Source organism: Platichthys flesus, chromosome 23, assembly GCF_949316205.1.
Source record: "Platichthys flesus chromosome 23, fPlaFle2.1, whole genome shotgun sequence".
Taxonomy (NCBI): domain Eukaryota; kingdom Metazoa; phylum Chordata; class Actinopteri; order Pleuronectiformes; family Pleuronectidae; genus Platichthys; species Platichthys flesus.
In genome coordinates this window covers 13,170,706-13,186,593 of record NC_084967.1, presented here as the reverse complement: position 1 = coordinate 13,186,593, position 15,888 = coordinate 13,170,706, and the positions used below count along the sequence as shown (strand labels likewise).

At 43.7% G+C, this 15,888-nt stretch overlaps 2 protein-coding genes across 2 annotated transcripts; both read right to left on the bottom strand.

Moving 5' to 3' along the window:
* Positions 1 to 219: 219 nt before the first annotated feature.
* depdc4 (DEP domain containing 4) lies at positions 220 to 5,956 on the bottom strand. The gene is made up of 9 exons (XM_062382958.1): positions 5,864 to 5,956; positions 4,424 to 4,847; positions 3,906 to 4,054; positions 3,599 to 3,794; positions 3,183 to 3,430; positions 2,862 to 3,004; positions 2,576 to 2,701; positions 2,248 to 2,326; positions 220 to 1,935 (listed from the first exon to the last, which is right to left on the bottom strand). The coding sequence occupies exons 1-9, from the start codon at positions 5,937 to 5,939 to the stop codon at positions 1,736 to 1,738; spliced, it is 1,641 nt and encodes a 546-aa protein (XP_062238942.1). The 5' UTR covers positions 5,940 to 5,956; the 3' UTR covers positions 220 to 1,735.
* Positions 5,957 to 6,465: 509 nt separating this feature from the next.
* LOC133948895 (uncharacterized) lies at positions 6,466 to 15,835 on the bottom strand. Its single transcript, XM_062382972.1, has 10 exons — positions 15,758 to 15,835; positions 15,310 to 15,389; positions 15,017 to 15,209; positions 8,776 to 8,920; positions 8,314 to 8,446; positions 8,106 to 8,226; positions 7,933 to 8,011; positions 7,577 to 7,679; positions 7,375 to 7,483; positions 6,466 to 7,205 (listed from the first exon to the last, which is right to left on the bottom strand). The coding sequence occupies exons 1-10, from the start codon at positions 15,771 to 15,773 to the stop codon at positions 7,144 to 7,146; spliced, it is 1,041 nt and encodes a 346-aa protein (XP_062238956.1). The 5' UTR covers positions 15,774 to 15,835; the 3' UTR covers positions 6,466 to 7,143.
* Between the last annotated feature and the right edge of the window lie 53 nt (positions 15,836 to 15,888).

The following is a 15,888-nucleotide window of genomic DNA, read 5'->3' as shown; positions in this document are numbered from 1 at the left end:
AAATGTTTTAAGAAGAGAGGTCAAACACTAGGATGCTGCCCGTCTCATATCAAAAGGTTAATTGTTCCAGTTTCGGGCTCTAACAGCAAAGGCCCAGTCGCCTTTAGTAAGCAACCGAGATCAGGGAATAACCAGTAGACATATAGATGAAATAATCTAAAGGAGGAGGATATTCATTCACTAAATAATTGAATGGAAAGGTTGTTTTTTTTGTGGATCAATTACACATTTTATTCAGACAGAAAATAAAGCATATTTCAGCATTATAAAGTGCATTCTAACATGATTTTAGTGTTGGCACACGGAGAAAAATATGCTGACAGACGATGAGAGCAACTTTTGTTTCAATGAGCATGACCTCACCAGTTAAAAGAATAGAATCCAACCGAGGTCCTGTGCCTTACCAAAGATTAGATTATTAGCCTTTTAATATTCATCGTTCATGTAAAACCCTACAAAGTTAAAACTCCAACATATTTGACCAAGTTAGAGCGACTCAAATCCCCATTAAAATAATAAACTTCATATTAACCTGAGCTCCTGTTAGCTTAACATTCACACATTTCATATTCATTTCACAGGACGAAAACCTTGTGCTTCATCTCTAACAAAAACAATTTACATCCTGTGTTAAACTTCAGCTACATTAGTGTGTTTTTTTCCAAACGCAACATTGCGAGCTACAGTAAAACCAAAAGAAAATGGCTGCTATATTATTGCTATTCTTCACTAGATATGTATGAATATGAATTCCGTATCAAAGTGCACAATCGCTTTTCCAAAACTGCAAGATACACAACAGTTGCTGTTTCCCCAGCCTCAATACAGTCGGCTATATGGCTGATAAAACGTTTTCCAGTGATCACGTTTGTTTTATAACTTCATTATATTTCATAGAATCTTGAATTTCTGCATCCTAAAATCAGTGTTACTGTTGTAACTCAATTAACAAAAATACTAAATTGTATGCCTCCGCCATCCAGTGCAGTTTTCTTGCTACCCACAGCTGGAGATTTCACAGCTCAGAGACTACCACATTTAGACATTGATTATATCAGATGAACTGATCATTTATCCTTCATGGACGAGTGCAAAACCAGTCTCATTCATCCATTATCTTCACCACATATACTTCGACGGTCACAGGGGGAGCTGAAGACAATCCCAGACAGGTAGCTGGCATATTGTCGGGTCAACATACAGAGACGAAAAACCGTCGCGCTCACATTCCCACCGACGGTCAAGTTAGAGTCTCCAAATTACATAACCCCAGACGGCACTTCATTGGACTGTGGGAGGAAGCTGGAATAACCACAGAAAACCCACAAAGTCATGGGGAAAACATGCAAACCCCCACAGAGAGGTGCCTGGCCAAGGTTTTCAAACCGGAAACCTTCTTGCTGTGTTAGGAAACAGTGCTAACCACCTTGTCACCCCTACAGTTTCTTTGAAAAATACATGAATTACTAAGATAACTACAAAACTTTACAAAACCCCCATTGCAATACTTAAAGCATAGCGACAAATAAAACCTTGACTATCGAAGCCCACTGTGTTTTCCATCTCTACACACTAGATTCGTATGGCAGTTTTTTTAAAGCATCGAGAATTTTAAGGCCAACAAGTTTTTTCTAGTTAAAATGTTATCATTCCTCAGTGTAAGAGCTGCACCATCAAACACTGACTCTGTCAAGTGCACCTTGAAAATCAAACCGATACCCTCCAGCTGTACATTTCAGAAGGTGCCGGAGAAATGTTGGAGGAAAACCACAGGGTGATGCTTTTCGAACTCTTTGAGCAGCCTCCTCTTGTCCTTGGCAGACATGCTCTCACTGGAGGAAATATCACGTAGAAGCTGTTTGAGGCTCCCCAGGGTGGTAGCCTCACGCTGGTCCTCGTACTCCTGCGGGGTCGCCTGCTGGCAGAAGGTGAACGCTGCAAAGCACAAAGGAGAAAGTGACCGACGTGAGCGCCGATGAACATTGGGCAGAGAAGAAGTGATTCATTTTTTATGTGGATCTGGAGCAACAGTGTCAGACTGTGGACAAAGCAATTAAGCTCACAAAGTTTAACCCCATTTCAAGTTTAAAACTTCTCATTTACTGTTACTAAAAAAAACTTTCTGTTGTTTCAAACACATCCAAATTAACATGAAGTAGAATAAAAGCATTACAAGTTCTGAAGCGCTTTATATACATGAGTTTCTTGTGGTGGTGTAACTTTGAGTCACTGTTGTGTTTGACTTACTAGCGATTGAATCAGGGTCTTTTCCCAGCTGCATAGTCCTCAGTGTTTTTCTCACAGCTTCAATAAGGGACGTAGGGGTCTGTATTTATTACAGGAGAAAAAAGGACAGCGTTCGGCGACTGAAATCGGCTTCGTATTTCTAGTTTGAACAACAAACAATAAACAATAACATCAGAGGCGGAACATATTGACCGAGACGCTCCTGCTAACATCTGTTTAATTTACTTGCATATATATGCAGATAGCTGTTAATAGAATATCAAACTTTTCGTGTTGTTTGTTTGTGATTACAATGTTCACAAACAAGAAGGAGAGAGGAGAAGTGCACCTTGAAGAGCTCAGTGTGACTGTCCATGAGAAACAGAACCAGGGTTTCACTCTGGGATCGAGTCAGTTCGTGATTCTGGACAATTGCTCTCTGAAAAGTGCGGCAGACCAAGGCCTTATTGTCAGTCTGAAAGGAAACATAAGAGAATATCAGTGATTGTTAGAATACAACATATATAAAGAGCTGTACACAAATCTAAAAATAAGTGGTGTGCTTAATCATTAATTCAATGTGCAAAAAGCTGGAGCTGATGGTATGATTTAGGAGGAGGAGACAAGTGACCTACTTGTTTCTGTAGACGACAGGCATCTGGGTGAGCTGCTGTGGCCATGAAGGCCAGTAATCTCCGCAGCTCATCTCTCACATTTCTCTCCAGAAGTCGCAAACACAACTGAGATGCTTTGATGGAATCCTGCACCTTCCCTCCATCTAGAAAGAAAGAAGAGATGGTCAGGAGATGGAGCAAACAGACAAAGAGAGGAAGTTCCAACCACTGAATGTGGGGACTGGGACAAAATGCTTCATATGTACAATCACTTATAATTTGAAATCAAGACAGAAATGGGTTCTCACAAATTAATCGTACAAATCAACATTTCACGCTCACCGAGGAGATTCAGAATTGCAACATGTATATCCAGGTAGCGTCCTGAGAGAAGTGGAGCTTTTTCCTGTCCACTGTAGTACTTGGCAATGGTGTCAAAGAGCAGTCTCTTCTGAGTGGACCTCTGCTCTGCATTTCCATCCTCTGCAGAGGCAACGCTGCCTTGGCGGAGCTGCTCCCCTGCAAACACAATCAGCTGGTCGGGGAAGAGCTCCAAACAGTCTGCTGCTGCCGACAGCCACCCATCCAACCTGAGATAAAAGGGTGATGAAAGAATTTTACTGTCACTGAACAGGAGCGAAAATATGTAGACAACCAGAGCATTATCTCATCACATTTTTTCTATAATTATTGCGAGTGTATTTAAGCACAATACATTTTTGTCTAGTGTGCAAACAAGTATTAATCAGAGCACTAACTTTGGCAGGTTAAGGGCGTCGGGCATCTCTCTCTCCAGACACGTGTTGGAGATAACCAGGTCCTGGTTGGTCAGAAGAGCTCTGCAGGCCTGAGGCTCAACACTGGAAGGAGAGGTCAGGATGCAGTCCAGCATGGGCAACTCCACTATCTGCAGCAGCTGCAGCAGCGTCTGCTGCTTCCAAACCTCCTCTACGGCTGTGAAAGAAATAGAATGTTGGTACAATATCTTTCCAATGAGTTTTCTGATCAATCCTGTACAGGACACTTGTTGTACTGTCAAATACTGACAGACCAGCGCAGTCTTACCAGCCCTCGACAGAGAGACAGAGGATGTTGCAGCTGTATGTAAACCTGGTGACATGGTGGGCCGCAGGTTGATGTTCCTCAGCAGCCTCTCAACCCTCTTGTCTGATGGGCCGACAGCAAGAGGATTGGAGATTGTTCTCATTTCGTTTCTGCAGAGAAAATAAATCTTTTTGAAGTCATGAAGACTTAGTGCTTATATATATTAAAATCAGTTTTGGAAGGTTAACGACCCTATATGGCCATAACATTCACATATGCAGACTGTCACAGTTTATTTAGCTGTGTCTTTAACTTGACTTAATGACTCCATTAATGATTTTCAAAGCAAAGTGCAAGACATTATCTAGTCTCATAACAATATATATATATATATATATATATATATATATATATATATACACACGTTTATATTTATCTAAATATTCACTAAAATCAAATTCATAGTTTGTAACAAGTTGTCCTCCATACTGAGTATATTTAGTGAAGCTTCAGTATAATAAATTAAATGTGAAAGAAACCTGGAGCTCTTCTTTCTCTTAGCCTCCGGCTCCTCTGGTGACATGTTTTCTGTGACACTACGGAATCCCTTCATGGGAGAGCTGGGTACCACTTTATATTCCAGGAAACGGTAGAGGCTGCAGCTGCTGTCCTCAAACGTCACTTCCTTGTCTCTGCGAAACAGCTTTGTGCCCACTGGCTCAAACACCTTCGCCTCCATCAGAGCCTGGCAGAGCCGAGCAGCTTTGAGACGAGACACCTCACTCGAGCAAAACACCACATTCTGCATCAGATAGCTGAGGACGGCGTCCACAGCATCTGAGCCTGTGAAACATTCGGCATGGACGCGTAGGTGCCTCCTGCAGCGACGCACCTCCACCTGGGTTTGCAGGGCCTGGATGATGCTGTGCCATAACTGAGTAGCACCAAAGGGCCCAGAGAAAACTATTAGGAGACACAGGGTTAGAGGAAAATAGGTAAAAAATAGGTTCGTAGGTTTAAATGTTTTCAGGTGGACTTCATTAAAGCAATTGCACAGTTTGTAACATGTCAGTCCTAAAAGGATAAAGATGTAACAAACAAATCAGTTTAATATGTATAGATAAAAAGAGACAATTTAATTAAAAGCAAAATTATAAATGTAGGTCTTGTGTTTACCTATTAAAACACCCACATAGTTATAGTCATTTTAGAAATTGGGAAATTAGTCTAGTTATTTTTTTGTTACAACCAACTCCAGTGGTATGTTTATGCATTGATGCAATGGTGACAACTATTTAATAATAGAATGTTTAATGACGTGACGGATTCAAAACTATCCTTTTCTGCATTTGGAGGTAACGCTACTTGTACGTTACTGAAGAAATTTTACTTGGGGCAGTCAAATAAAATAATATCGAGAACTATCACAACCTTCATCAACAGCAACAGTCCCAATAAAATGAACACCCTAACCCTGTATATACACACACACACACACACACACACACACACACACACACACACACACACACACACACACACACACACACACACACACACACACACACACACACACACACACACACACACACACACACACACACGCACACACGCACACACAGTATTACCGTGTATTACATATACAATATACTATTTTGTTTACTAGAGGGAGTTCATACACATTTATACGCGGCAGATAGCGTTTATGTTCACCATGTATACTATGCCTTCCTACCTAAACAAGTCTACGCTGTATAAACGTACGTTCATTACAATATCTCCCTTAATACAATACAAAACAACATTTGGGCTCATTCAAATGTCAATGTCCCTTAAAAACATCCATAAACAACACCAGGAACATGGTGTTTGACGTGTGGAGCCGAGTCTCAGAACAAACACCGCACACGAGCTTTGTTTGTTCGCTTTTTTTAACGTAAAATGAAAGCAGGTGTTTAGCGTCACCGTTCAGAACTCACCGTGCTGTATATTTTCACGCAGGCTTCTTGTTTGGCTGTTCAACCTTCTGAAGCGAGGAGTCAAATCCACCGCCATGATGAGCTCTGCGTGTGACGTCAGCACGCTCCCTCTTCCTCTTCCTCCCCTGAACGTGAAAACCGACCGACAGGCTCCGCGCACTGCTGCCCTCTACAGGCAGCTACCCGCAGTACAGTTTATGTAAGAGACACTAGAGAATGAATTTCGTTGTTTTTCTGAACATAATTGCGTTGATTCAGATTTAGAACGAGGTAATATTGTCAGTATTGTCATATTAACAAAAATAAGATATACACAAATTTAATAAGAAATAAAAAAGAGAGGTTTACTGACTTTATCAATAGAATTATTTCATCCTTTGTTTATTTCACATAATAATAATAACACATGTATTCATACAGCACCTTTCACACACAAAATGCAGCTCACGGTGCTTTACAATAAAATAAATAAAATCTAACTCATGAAATAAAAGATAAATAAGATATACAAAAACACGAACCCTAGCCCTTGATTTATCGACATACAAGGGTTATGTGAGATTTAAAAATCACACAAAAATAAAGAAAAAGCAGCAAAAATAAACAGGATATATATTTTAATTCATAATCATACATATTTTTTTCAAAGGAAAACATAAGACCAAAGACTGACTGAAAAACAACTCTGAAGATTGCATAAAATTGATTGTGTAAACCTGTGTTATGACTTTAAATGTCATTAAAAAATACCTGAAAGCTAGTATACAAAATGGCCTTCAATTCATTTGCATTACATTTGAGTCACTCCTGTCACAAAAGAAGCTGTGTGCAATGTAATGCAACATCAAATATGAATTTGTGGGGGGTGTATTTTCTTTCTCAGATTTATCAACATACAAGACTTGCATTCCTGTTTTATGGCAGTGTGATGGAGGTAATGTAGCAATGTGAATGAGTTCAAGTTAAAGTATTGTGCCTAGTTAGTTAATTTGTAAGTTAAGGCAAGTTGGCAGTACATCATTGGAGTTCAAGTCTAATTTGTACCATTAAGGTGGAAAAAATCATTTGGCACATTTTCTATGGAGAAGTTTTGGGTATAATCAACATTCTTCAGAAAAATTCAATGTAAACAAAATATTAAGTCAACCATTATAACTATTAAAAGACCAATATACTCCAGATTCTATTCTATTCTAGTGAAAGCCATTGAAAAAGCATTCCCCACATTAATGAAACTTTCTCCCGGACTTTCCTCTGGAGGTCAAACTCGTTTTCGACGCTCACACCAGCACACGTCTGATCTTGCGAGTGAACTTTGTCTTGAGGTTTGTTTGGATCATTGCTGTAGGAAAAAACAATACAAAATAAATAAACAAAGATTAAATTCTCAATGTCGTGTTTCAGGATTCCCAATTAAGAAAATTACAGAAAGATTCAGATGAGACTTTTCTCGTAAGAAAATGTGACGATAAGAACGAATAAAATTACAATATTTTCTAACTAAATCTAACCTCCGAAGTCCAGAATGTAAATGTTTCCGTTGGCTTTGAAATTCATGGTCTTGTTGGGGTCGTCCTGGAACTTCCGCTCAATGTCATCGCTGGTTTCATTTGAGCCGTGCTGCAGAAATAAGACCAGCAAAGTTTAGCATTGAGTAGCTTAGAACTATTATATATATAATATTTTGTAAATGCCACTCGGAAGGTTACCCACTGTGTTTTTGAAGTTGTGCCAGCCTCGATTGTCCCCCTCGAACTGCCACTGAGGTTTGGTGCCCACAATAATATTCTGGGAAACTGAATGGCCTTGAGGAAGTCTGTTAGAACAACATTTCGTAAAATTCACTTATTTGCTAATGCACATAATCAGGGAATACGGTTAAGGTACAGGGAGCACAAACTGTGTATTGTGTCTTTACACTTGAATATTTTTGTAAAGATTAAACAAACAACTTATAATGTGTAAGCTAGTGATCCTTTGTGATAGACGGATAGTGCACAGTGAGCTTTTCCCCCCTGACTTTAAATGTTATCAGTTTGGCCAACAAATAAAGAAACCACAAAACTCACCCTGCCCCTGCTTGGCGCTGTCGGTAAAGCGGACGGCGGGTGACTCTCCTCTCACTGTCCAAACTCACCTGTCGCATTTCTGTTAAATGACAAGAAGGAACAATGAGATACTTGTATGTGGTATTTTCTTATCAAAATCTACATTCTGTGACAGTAATGTGAATAAACCTCACCTGCGAATTTTATTTCATAGGTTTTAGCGCCGATGTTGAAAGTGAAAGAGCTTGTTGGGTTACTCTGGAACTTCTGTTCTATGTCTGAGCTGTTCGCCGGACTGGGTTTTCCCTCTGGATCCTGGAAGAGAAGACAAACAGATCTAAACATGCTCACAATTCGGGTTAAAAACTGTAAACATGTAAACAAAGCTTAGCGGCCCTTTACCTTGTCTCCGTACTTGATCCACTTACTGTACAAAGTGCAGAACCAGACCCACTCTGTGTTTCCATCATCCAGACGTCTCACTCTCAGGCTCTTCCCAGACACTGTCATAGACTTAAAATGTATGTTCACGACCCTGCACAGAGAAAAAGAGATAAATCTTCTACTGGCACTGCTCCCTAATACTCAGAGGATGAGGTCAGTGTCATTAAAAATTCCACCTGCCTTGCAAGGTCAAAAAGAAATCACCATTGAGGTTATAAATTTCCCTTCAACATTTGAGAACTGCACTCTCAGAAAAAGATTAATTGCCGAGTTTTAATTGGACGACAGTGGTAGAATACATTGTTGGATTTGGTCTTTAATTCGAATTCCTTGACAGCGAGAAACAAAATACCACCTGCTGTCAAATATTGATTTGATTGAAGCCAATCAATTATTAACAATGTGTTTTTAAACACTTACCCATAAGTTGTGTTGTAGAGTTTAATACTTTTGCTATGGGGCAGGCAGTACTGGGCCTCGATGACATGATCATTACTAAAATCCATCCAGCCGGTTCCATCATTCAACTGCCACTTGTACAGTTGGCCATCAGAAATCTTTGGATCTGGTGAAAATATAATTAATGTAAACAGAATTAAATTAATGTATTGTAGCCGAGCGTTTTAGTTGTGTTGAATGCACCGAAAGAAGAAGTTCATCCATTCGGGACACAGCACCCGTTTAATAACTCGTCACATATCCAACACCCTCACCGAACACACTTCCGGGAAAACCCCTCTTCAAAATAAAAGTCACTACACAAAATAGCTTACATACCTCCCCCCTAACAAAAGAAACGTCCCCGTTTCCAACAGAGACAGTATCAGAACACAACACAAATAATAACAGCCACAGAAGAAAGAGATACACATATACACATATACATAGAAACATACAAAAGAAAAAAAAAAACAACATATATAACATACACCAAATACCACGAACCATAAACCACCCTGACCACAACCGTCAACCAGATCAGATATATCTACACAACATAGTCTTTGAAATGAACAGGCTGTCTTACAGCTCTCCCAGAACGGGACACCATTTGGTGAGGCTCTCTCGGGCTGGCGACACCATCCACCAGCGGCTCCTCAACACCACAGCCTCCTTCAGGTGACCCCTCATCCCGTAGTGAAGGAGCACGAAGAGGAGATGCTGGGGGACTACACCCAGAACCCATCGGCAGAGGTAGAGTGTAAGTCTTGAGTCTGTCATAATGAACCACCCGCCCTTGTCCAGGATTGAACGGGCAGTCAATGTGATAGGTCAGCCCACTTTCCCCATTAGAGTCCATCACAGCCAGTACCTTGTAGGGGCCCTTCCAATGGGGAGCCAGCTTCACACGGTCCTCCGTAGGATTGTGCAGCCACACCAAATCTCCCACTGCATATGGCCGATGACGAACAGTCACATCATAATAAAGTTTCTGTGTCTCGTGAGCACTGATACTAAACTGCCTGGCGCTGCCGAAAGCAGTTTCCAGCCTCCCCACCAGAGAGGCTACGAAATCAGCGTGAGACAAATTCAAGTCCAAACGCACCGCCTGAGGGGATACTAACACATCCACCGGGACACGAGCTTCCCGCCCATGAGTCAGGTAGTAAGGCGTGTAACCTGTACTAGCATGCACTGAGGTGTTATAGGCAAATGCAACATGTTGTAGGTAGTCATCCCACTCACCTCCACAGGCCAGCAATGATCTAGCTAACTGATCAATGAGTGTCCGATTAAAACGTTCCACCATCCCATCTGATTTTGGATTATATGGCGTGGTGCGCGTTTTCTTAATCTTCATAAGCTGACACAGTCTCTGAACAATTTCCCCCTCGAATTGCCGACCCTGATCACTGTGAATTATCTCTGGAACACCATGAACCAACACATAACCCTCAAACACACACTTTGCAACTGACTGAGCGGTTTGATTAGGAAGATCATACAGGTTCACAAACTTGGTAAAATAGTCCTCCACAACCAACACATATCTGTTTCCCTTAGATGTCACTGGTAGTTCCAAAATGTCCATGGCCACTCTCTGAAACGGATGAGTAGCCTGGGACCCCCCCATTGGTGCCCGATGTTTAGGGACAGGGGCCCTGCGGGTCTGACAGGGGACGCACTGCTCACACCACTGCCTAACATCTTTAAACATGCAGGGCCAGTAACACGATTTCCTCGCTCTTTCCCACACCCGCTCTGCAGAAAAATGTGCTGATGCAGGGCCTCCATGAAGGTGCTGCAATATATCAGGGATAAACGAGGAGGGCACAACCACCTGATACTGAGCGTCCCCTGTGAGAGAAGAATTCACTGACCGACAGAGCACACCATTCACCACAGAAAGACGAGGATATTCAGTCCATAGTTTACGAAGCCACCGAGAGCTCCCTTTCATCTGCCACCGCGGAGGTCGAGACCCTTTCCACTCAATCCAGTCCAAAACTACACTAATGTCGGGATCATCCTTCTGCCGCAGCTTAATCTCAGTATCATCCTGGGAAAGTGAATGAATAAAGGAAAAGTCATCTGACTCACAGTCCATGTCCTCATGCTGCCCCCTTGTGGAGGAACTAAGACTCTGGGGGGTTCGCAACTGTGATTGAGACTGCGAACTGCCAATCCTGGGATCACTCAACTCCCTGTCAGAGTCCACGACATTCACTTGGCCAGATGTGTCCCCCATGGTGTCCCTCATTGTGTCAGGATCAGGATCCGGAGGTCGCCGTGATAGAGCATCCGCATTAGTATGCCGTTTTCCATCCTTGTGCTGTATGGCCCAGTTGAGAGGATCCAGTTCCAGTATCCATCTTGCTCTTTTCCCTGTGGGGTCATGATCAATTGACATGCCTCGGAGGCCCAACAGAGGTTTATGATCAGTTATGATAGTGAAGGCAGCCGATCCAATGTAGTGTCTGAACTGCCGTACGCCCCAAACTACAGCCCACAGTTCCTTGTCAAAAGTGGACCAGCGTCTTTCGGTGGTAGTGAGTGACTGACTAGCATACACTACCACTCTCTCCAATCCATCCCTGTCCTGTGCCAATATGGCCCCCACAGCGTCCATAGAGGCATCAGTATACACTTTAAAGGGGCAGTTGAAATCAGGCATGGTGACCACCGGAGCAGATGAGAGCACCCCTTTAAGATACACAAAGGCTGCATCACACTCCGCTGTCCATTGGAAAGGTGTGTCTTTACATGTGAGGCGGTGCAATGGAGCCGCACGCTGGGCAAAGTCCCTGACAAAGCGTCTATAGTAAGAGCAAAGTCCCACAAATGCCCTCACTTCAGTTGGATTCCGTGGAGTAGGCCATGTTCTGACCTTGTCTGTGTTTCGTGGGTCTGGCTGCAGGCCACGGCAAGACACAACATGCCCCAGGAACACCACATGATCCTGAGCCAGATGGCATTTCTTAGAATTCAACCTAAGACCCGCCGCCTGAATCCTGGAGAAAACCTCCCGCAGGCTAGAGAGATGTTCCTCAAAGGTGGGGCTGTATATGAGCACATCATCGAGATACACCATACACACCTGCCATGGGAGCCCTCTAAGCACGAGCTCCATCATGCGTTGAAATGTTGCAGGCGAGTTGGTGAGACCCATGGGCATCGAACGCCACTGGTAGAGGCCCCTCCCCGTTGTGAAAGCGGTTTTTTCCCTGTCATCTTCAGCGACATCAACCTGCCAGTAGCCATTAGAAAAGTCCAACGTACTAAACCAAACGGACCCTGCTAATGCATCTAATGTGTCATCCACCCTGGGGAGGGGGTGGCAGTCTTTCACTGTTACACTGTTTAAGCGGCGATAGTCGATACAAAACCTCCACTCTCCATTCTTTTTCTTCACCAAAACGACAGGTGAGGCCCAGGGGCTGCAACTCTCCTCTATCACCCCATCAGCTAACAGAGCCGACACCTGCCTGTCTATCTCTTCCCTCTTGTCTGGTGAGGTGCGATATGCACGCTGTCGCTGAGGTGGATGATCACCGGTTTTGATATGATGTTCAATGAGCTTGCATTTGCCCATCACCCCCTCTGATGTACTAAATATTTGCCTATATTCCTCCAGCAGCTCCCTCAACTGTGCCCTCTCATGCTGAGTAGTTGGGGATTCCCTCAGAGACAATAACGGCTCATCCGTGGATGAGATGGTGGAGACCGTCGCCGCTGGGGTTTGAGGGAGTAGTACTAACTCAGATTCATCGACCGACAAAAACTCCCCCAAATGCATGCCTTCTCTGAGCACAATAACCCTGTCTGTAGGGTTCAAAACACGGGCCGTTGTAACTCCATTTTTCACTAGTGTCACAGTGTGAGCCACGACAAACTCACTATTCTGCTGGAGATTGGGAGTTAAATATCCCACAAAGTCTGGGAGCTGGTCAGTGGGCCCAGCTGGAGATACACTTACAGTAACAATCATTTCACTGAGGGGAGGTAAGTCCAGGGCAGTGGAAACTGTGACATTACAGCACACAGGAACCAAGTCTTTGTCACTTAAAAGTGGAGTAACTGTGTCCCACAACTGCAGTCGGCCATGGGCAAAATCCAACAGAGCGTGATTCAGAACAAGAAAGTCCAAACCCAGCAGTACTGCTTGTGTAGATCCCCTAAGCACATAGAAAACATGTTGCCAGGACTCATTACCCAAGCGTAGAGTGGCAGTTACAGTGCCCAAAGTGTCGAGCATCTGGCCATTCACCGCACGTGCAGCAATGAGATCAGGGTTCAGGGGTCGTCTGCGCAGCGCGGGGACAGACATGCGGAAATCAGCACTGATGAATGACTCTGTTGCCCCAGAATCCACTAGGATGTTGACTTCAGTCCCTTCAATGCAACCTTTCACATATGAGGTGCTCTTCTCCTTCCAATGACCCATACGTGTTGTAGCTGGTGTCTGGGCCGCAACATCAGCTACATCTCTTTTCCCGACTGCCTGGCTGAGTCTTCTCTTTTGGGGGAGAGAAACCGTACACCCCGCTGTCTCTGCGGTTCATCATAAATGGGTCCCCTGGCAGGTCTTGGACCCCTCCAGTTTGGGGAGGGGGCTCGGTTATGTTCCGGGCCCCGGTAAAACTGTCTCTCTCTGGAGCCACCCTCGGTTTCCCGTTCACGCCAGCCACGGTCCGGGGAGCGTCCTCCTCGCTCCCCCTGTGGGCGACGAGATTGGCAGCCATAATTACCACAGTCACACTGGCAATGACCTCCATGCGCCGAAGGAGAATTTTTCCATTCACTACGACTCTCTATGGATCTCAATCTTTTATTCTCATCTGCCATTTGTCTCATGTCCATCCTCATTTCCCTCATTTCCTCATTGAGTCGATCTATGGCTTTGAAAAAACTCCCTCCATCAGAAATGGAACCCACCATGGATGTTGAACCACTGTTTACTGCTGGCTGGCTTGTATGAGGATTGCCATAGTCCATCTTTAAGGTTTCTCTAGCCATTTCACACCGACCTGCGATAACCAGAGCTTCTTCTAAATCAGTAGCCCCCTGCTCATGACATTTAGCTCTAAGAGAGGGGTCAAGGCCATGTAAAAATCGGCGGAATTTTTCCTCTCTTTGAGCAACATCCCCATAACCTGGGAATGCTTCATGGACCAGTTTGCTTATGTCTGCTGCATATACCTCCAAGCTCTCACCTAAAGCACGAGGACGCGCGGAGAGATTTGCTCTGAAGCGATCCAGAAAATGCCTTTGTCCAAACGCCTCTTGTAACTTCTCCTTTACAGCAGAATAGTCAGTTTGGACGGTCTTCGGCAGGCTATCCCACAGGAGAAACGCAGCTCTGGCCAGGCGGGTTGGTAAAATCCGGACAAGTTCATACTCATAGTCGCCCCCCGTGCCGGACACCAGAGCCTGCACGGCCACCTCAAACTGTCGAGCCCAGCAGGGGAAACTTTCCTTTTCCCCCCCAGTGAAGGGCAGCGGGAGCTCGATCCTCACGTTGCTCGCAATGGATCTCTCTCCGTACGGCATCTTGTAGTCCAGTGGGTCTGTGTCACCACTCCACATCTTAATATACGATGACGTTCTTTCAATTCTAACACTCTCTTTGATGTAGTGAGGGAGAGCGCTGGATTTTACCCGTGCAACACGGCACAGAATATCCGTCCACAACTTTAGCGGTACGTCAATTAGCTGTGGCTAACTTTAGCTAACTCGCTAAACTTTATGAGCTGCTTCATTCGTCTTCACCGTGCACTTATCTTCCGATGGGTTTGGAGTGGGCAAAATCCCACCGCTGCCACCAATGTAGCCGAGCGTTTTAGTTGTGTTGAATGCACCGAAAGAAGAAGTTCATCCATTCGGGACACAGCACCCGTTTAATAACTCGTCACATATCCAACACCCTCACCGAACACACTTCCGGGAAAACCCCTCTTCAAAATAAAAGTCACTACACAAAATAGCTTACAGTATTATAAATAAATTATATTGTATTCTAGTTTTATAAATACTGTTGTCACATTTGTAGTATTTTTGTACCATCTCTATTGTACTATTAAACCGGTAGAATATATATGTGTGTGTGTGTGTTAAACACAGAGAGAGAGAGAGAGAGAGAGAGAGAGAGAGAGAGCGAGAGAGAGCGAGAGAGAGAGAGAGAGAGAGACAGACTCGGGTTTTCTCTCCTCCTGCTCCTCACCTATCGATCGCTCTTTGGCGCCCCCTCCGGCCTGACTCGACCTCCTTCCTCCTCTGGGGTGTGTCAGTTTACATCCGAACCCGTATCGACAGTTTCCATTCAGGGCAAACTTGCAGACGTGCGGGAACGTGCACCTGTCACCGTCCCGACAGTGGCCCTTATTGTAATACCTGCAGGGCTCCTTCGCAGTCACCTTAAATTAAACATATAAGGGGGTTTTCATCTCTGTACGTGTAAGTACGTGATAATGAAACTGATACAGATTCCAACTTCCTGTGTGTCAGGAGACAAACCTGAGAATCATCGTCTACATCTGAATCTCTGCCGCTGGGCGACAAATAACCGGCCTCAGGGGGGTCTTCGTCCTCTGGAGCTGTTAACAAAACCACCATAATATAAAATTGCAATATTCATAATAATAAGTTCGGTCTATACTTGCACTTATGAGTATGTATGGAGCTTCACCATAACTGAAAGTTAAACTTAATGTAAACGACTAAGGACTATATTATGTTATACATTAAATTGGAAAATAAGAGGATTATTGTTGATGTCCTGTTGTTTCTGCTTTCATTTGATCCACAGTGTCAACACACACCGTTCTCCACACACTGCTCTTCCCAATAAACACGCACATCAGATATCAATCAAATCAGTAGCAGAAACACAGTCCACGTTACAGGGAAAAACAGGAAACAACCAATAATCAATAACATAATATAGTGGAGAGGCTCTACTCACTGCGAGCTGTCGCCATCCTGTAGTTTGCTCTCTGTAATGATACCTAACATGAAAACGAAAATTAGAGCAGTTTGAAATAATACTTTCATTTTCATTTTCAATGTAAACACACACATCCAGCTGTTTGTCAA

What these genes read in the sequence shown, in the direction of transcription:
- depdc4 (XM_062382958.1), bottom strand. Translation starts at nt 5,939, where the DNA reads ATGGCGGTGGATTTGACTCCTCGCTTCAGAAGGTTGAACAGCCAAACA. An exon ending in AAGAGAAAGAAGAGCTCCAG is followed by an intron (nt 4,055 to 4,423) that starts GTTTCTTTCACA and finishes TTTTCTCTGCAG; the next exon opens with AAACGAAATGAGAACAATCT. An exon ending in GTCACACTGAGCTCTTCAAG is followed by an intron (nt 2,327 to 2,575) that starts GTGCACTTCTCC and finishes TAATAAATACAG; the next exon opens with ACCCCTACGTCCCTTATTGA.
- LOC133948895 (XM_062382972.1), bottom strand. An exon ending in CTATGAAATAAAATTCGCAG is followed by an intron (nt 8,012 to 8,105) that starts GTGAGGTTTATT and finishes GTCATTTAACAG; the next exon opens with AAATGCGACAGGTGAGTTTG. An exon ending in CAGCGCCAAGCAGGGGCAGG is followed by an intron (nt 7,680 to 7,932) that starts GTGAGTTTTGTG and finishes TTGTTCTAACAG; the next exon opens with ACTTCCTCAAGGCCATTCAG.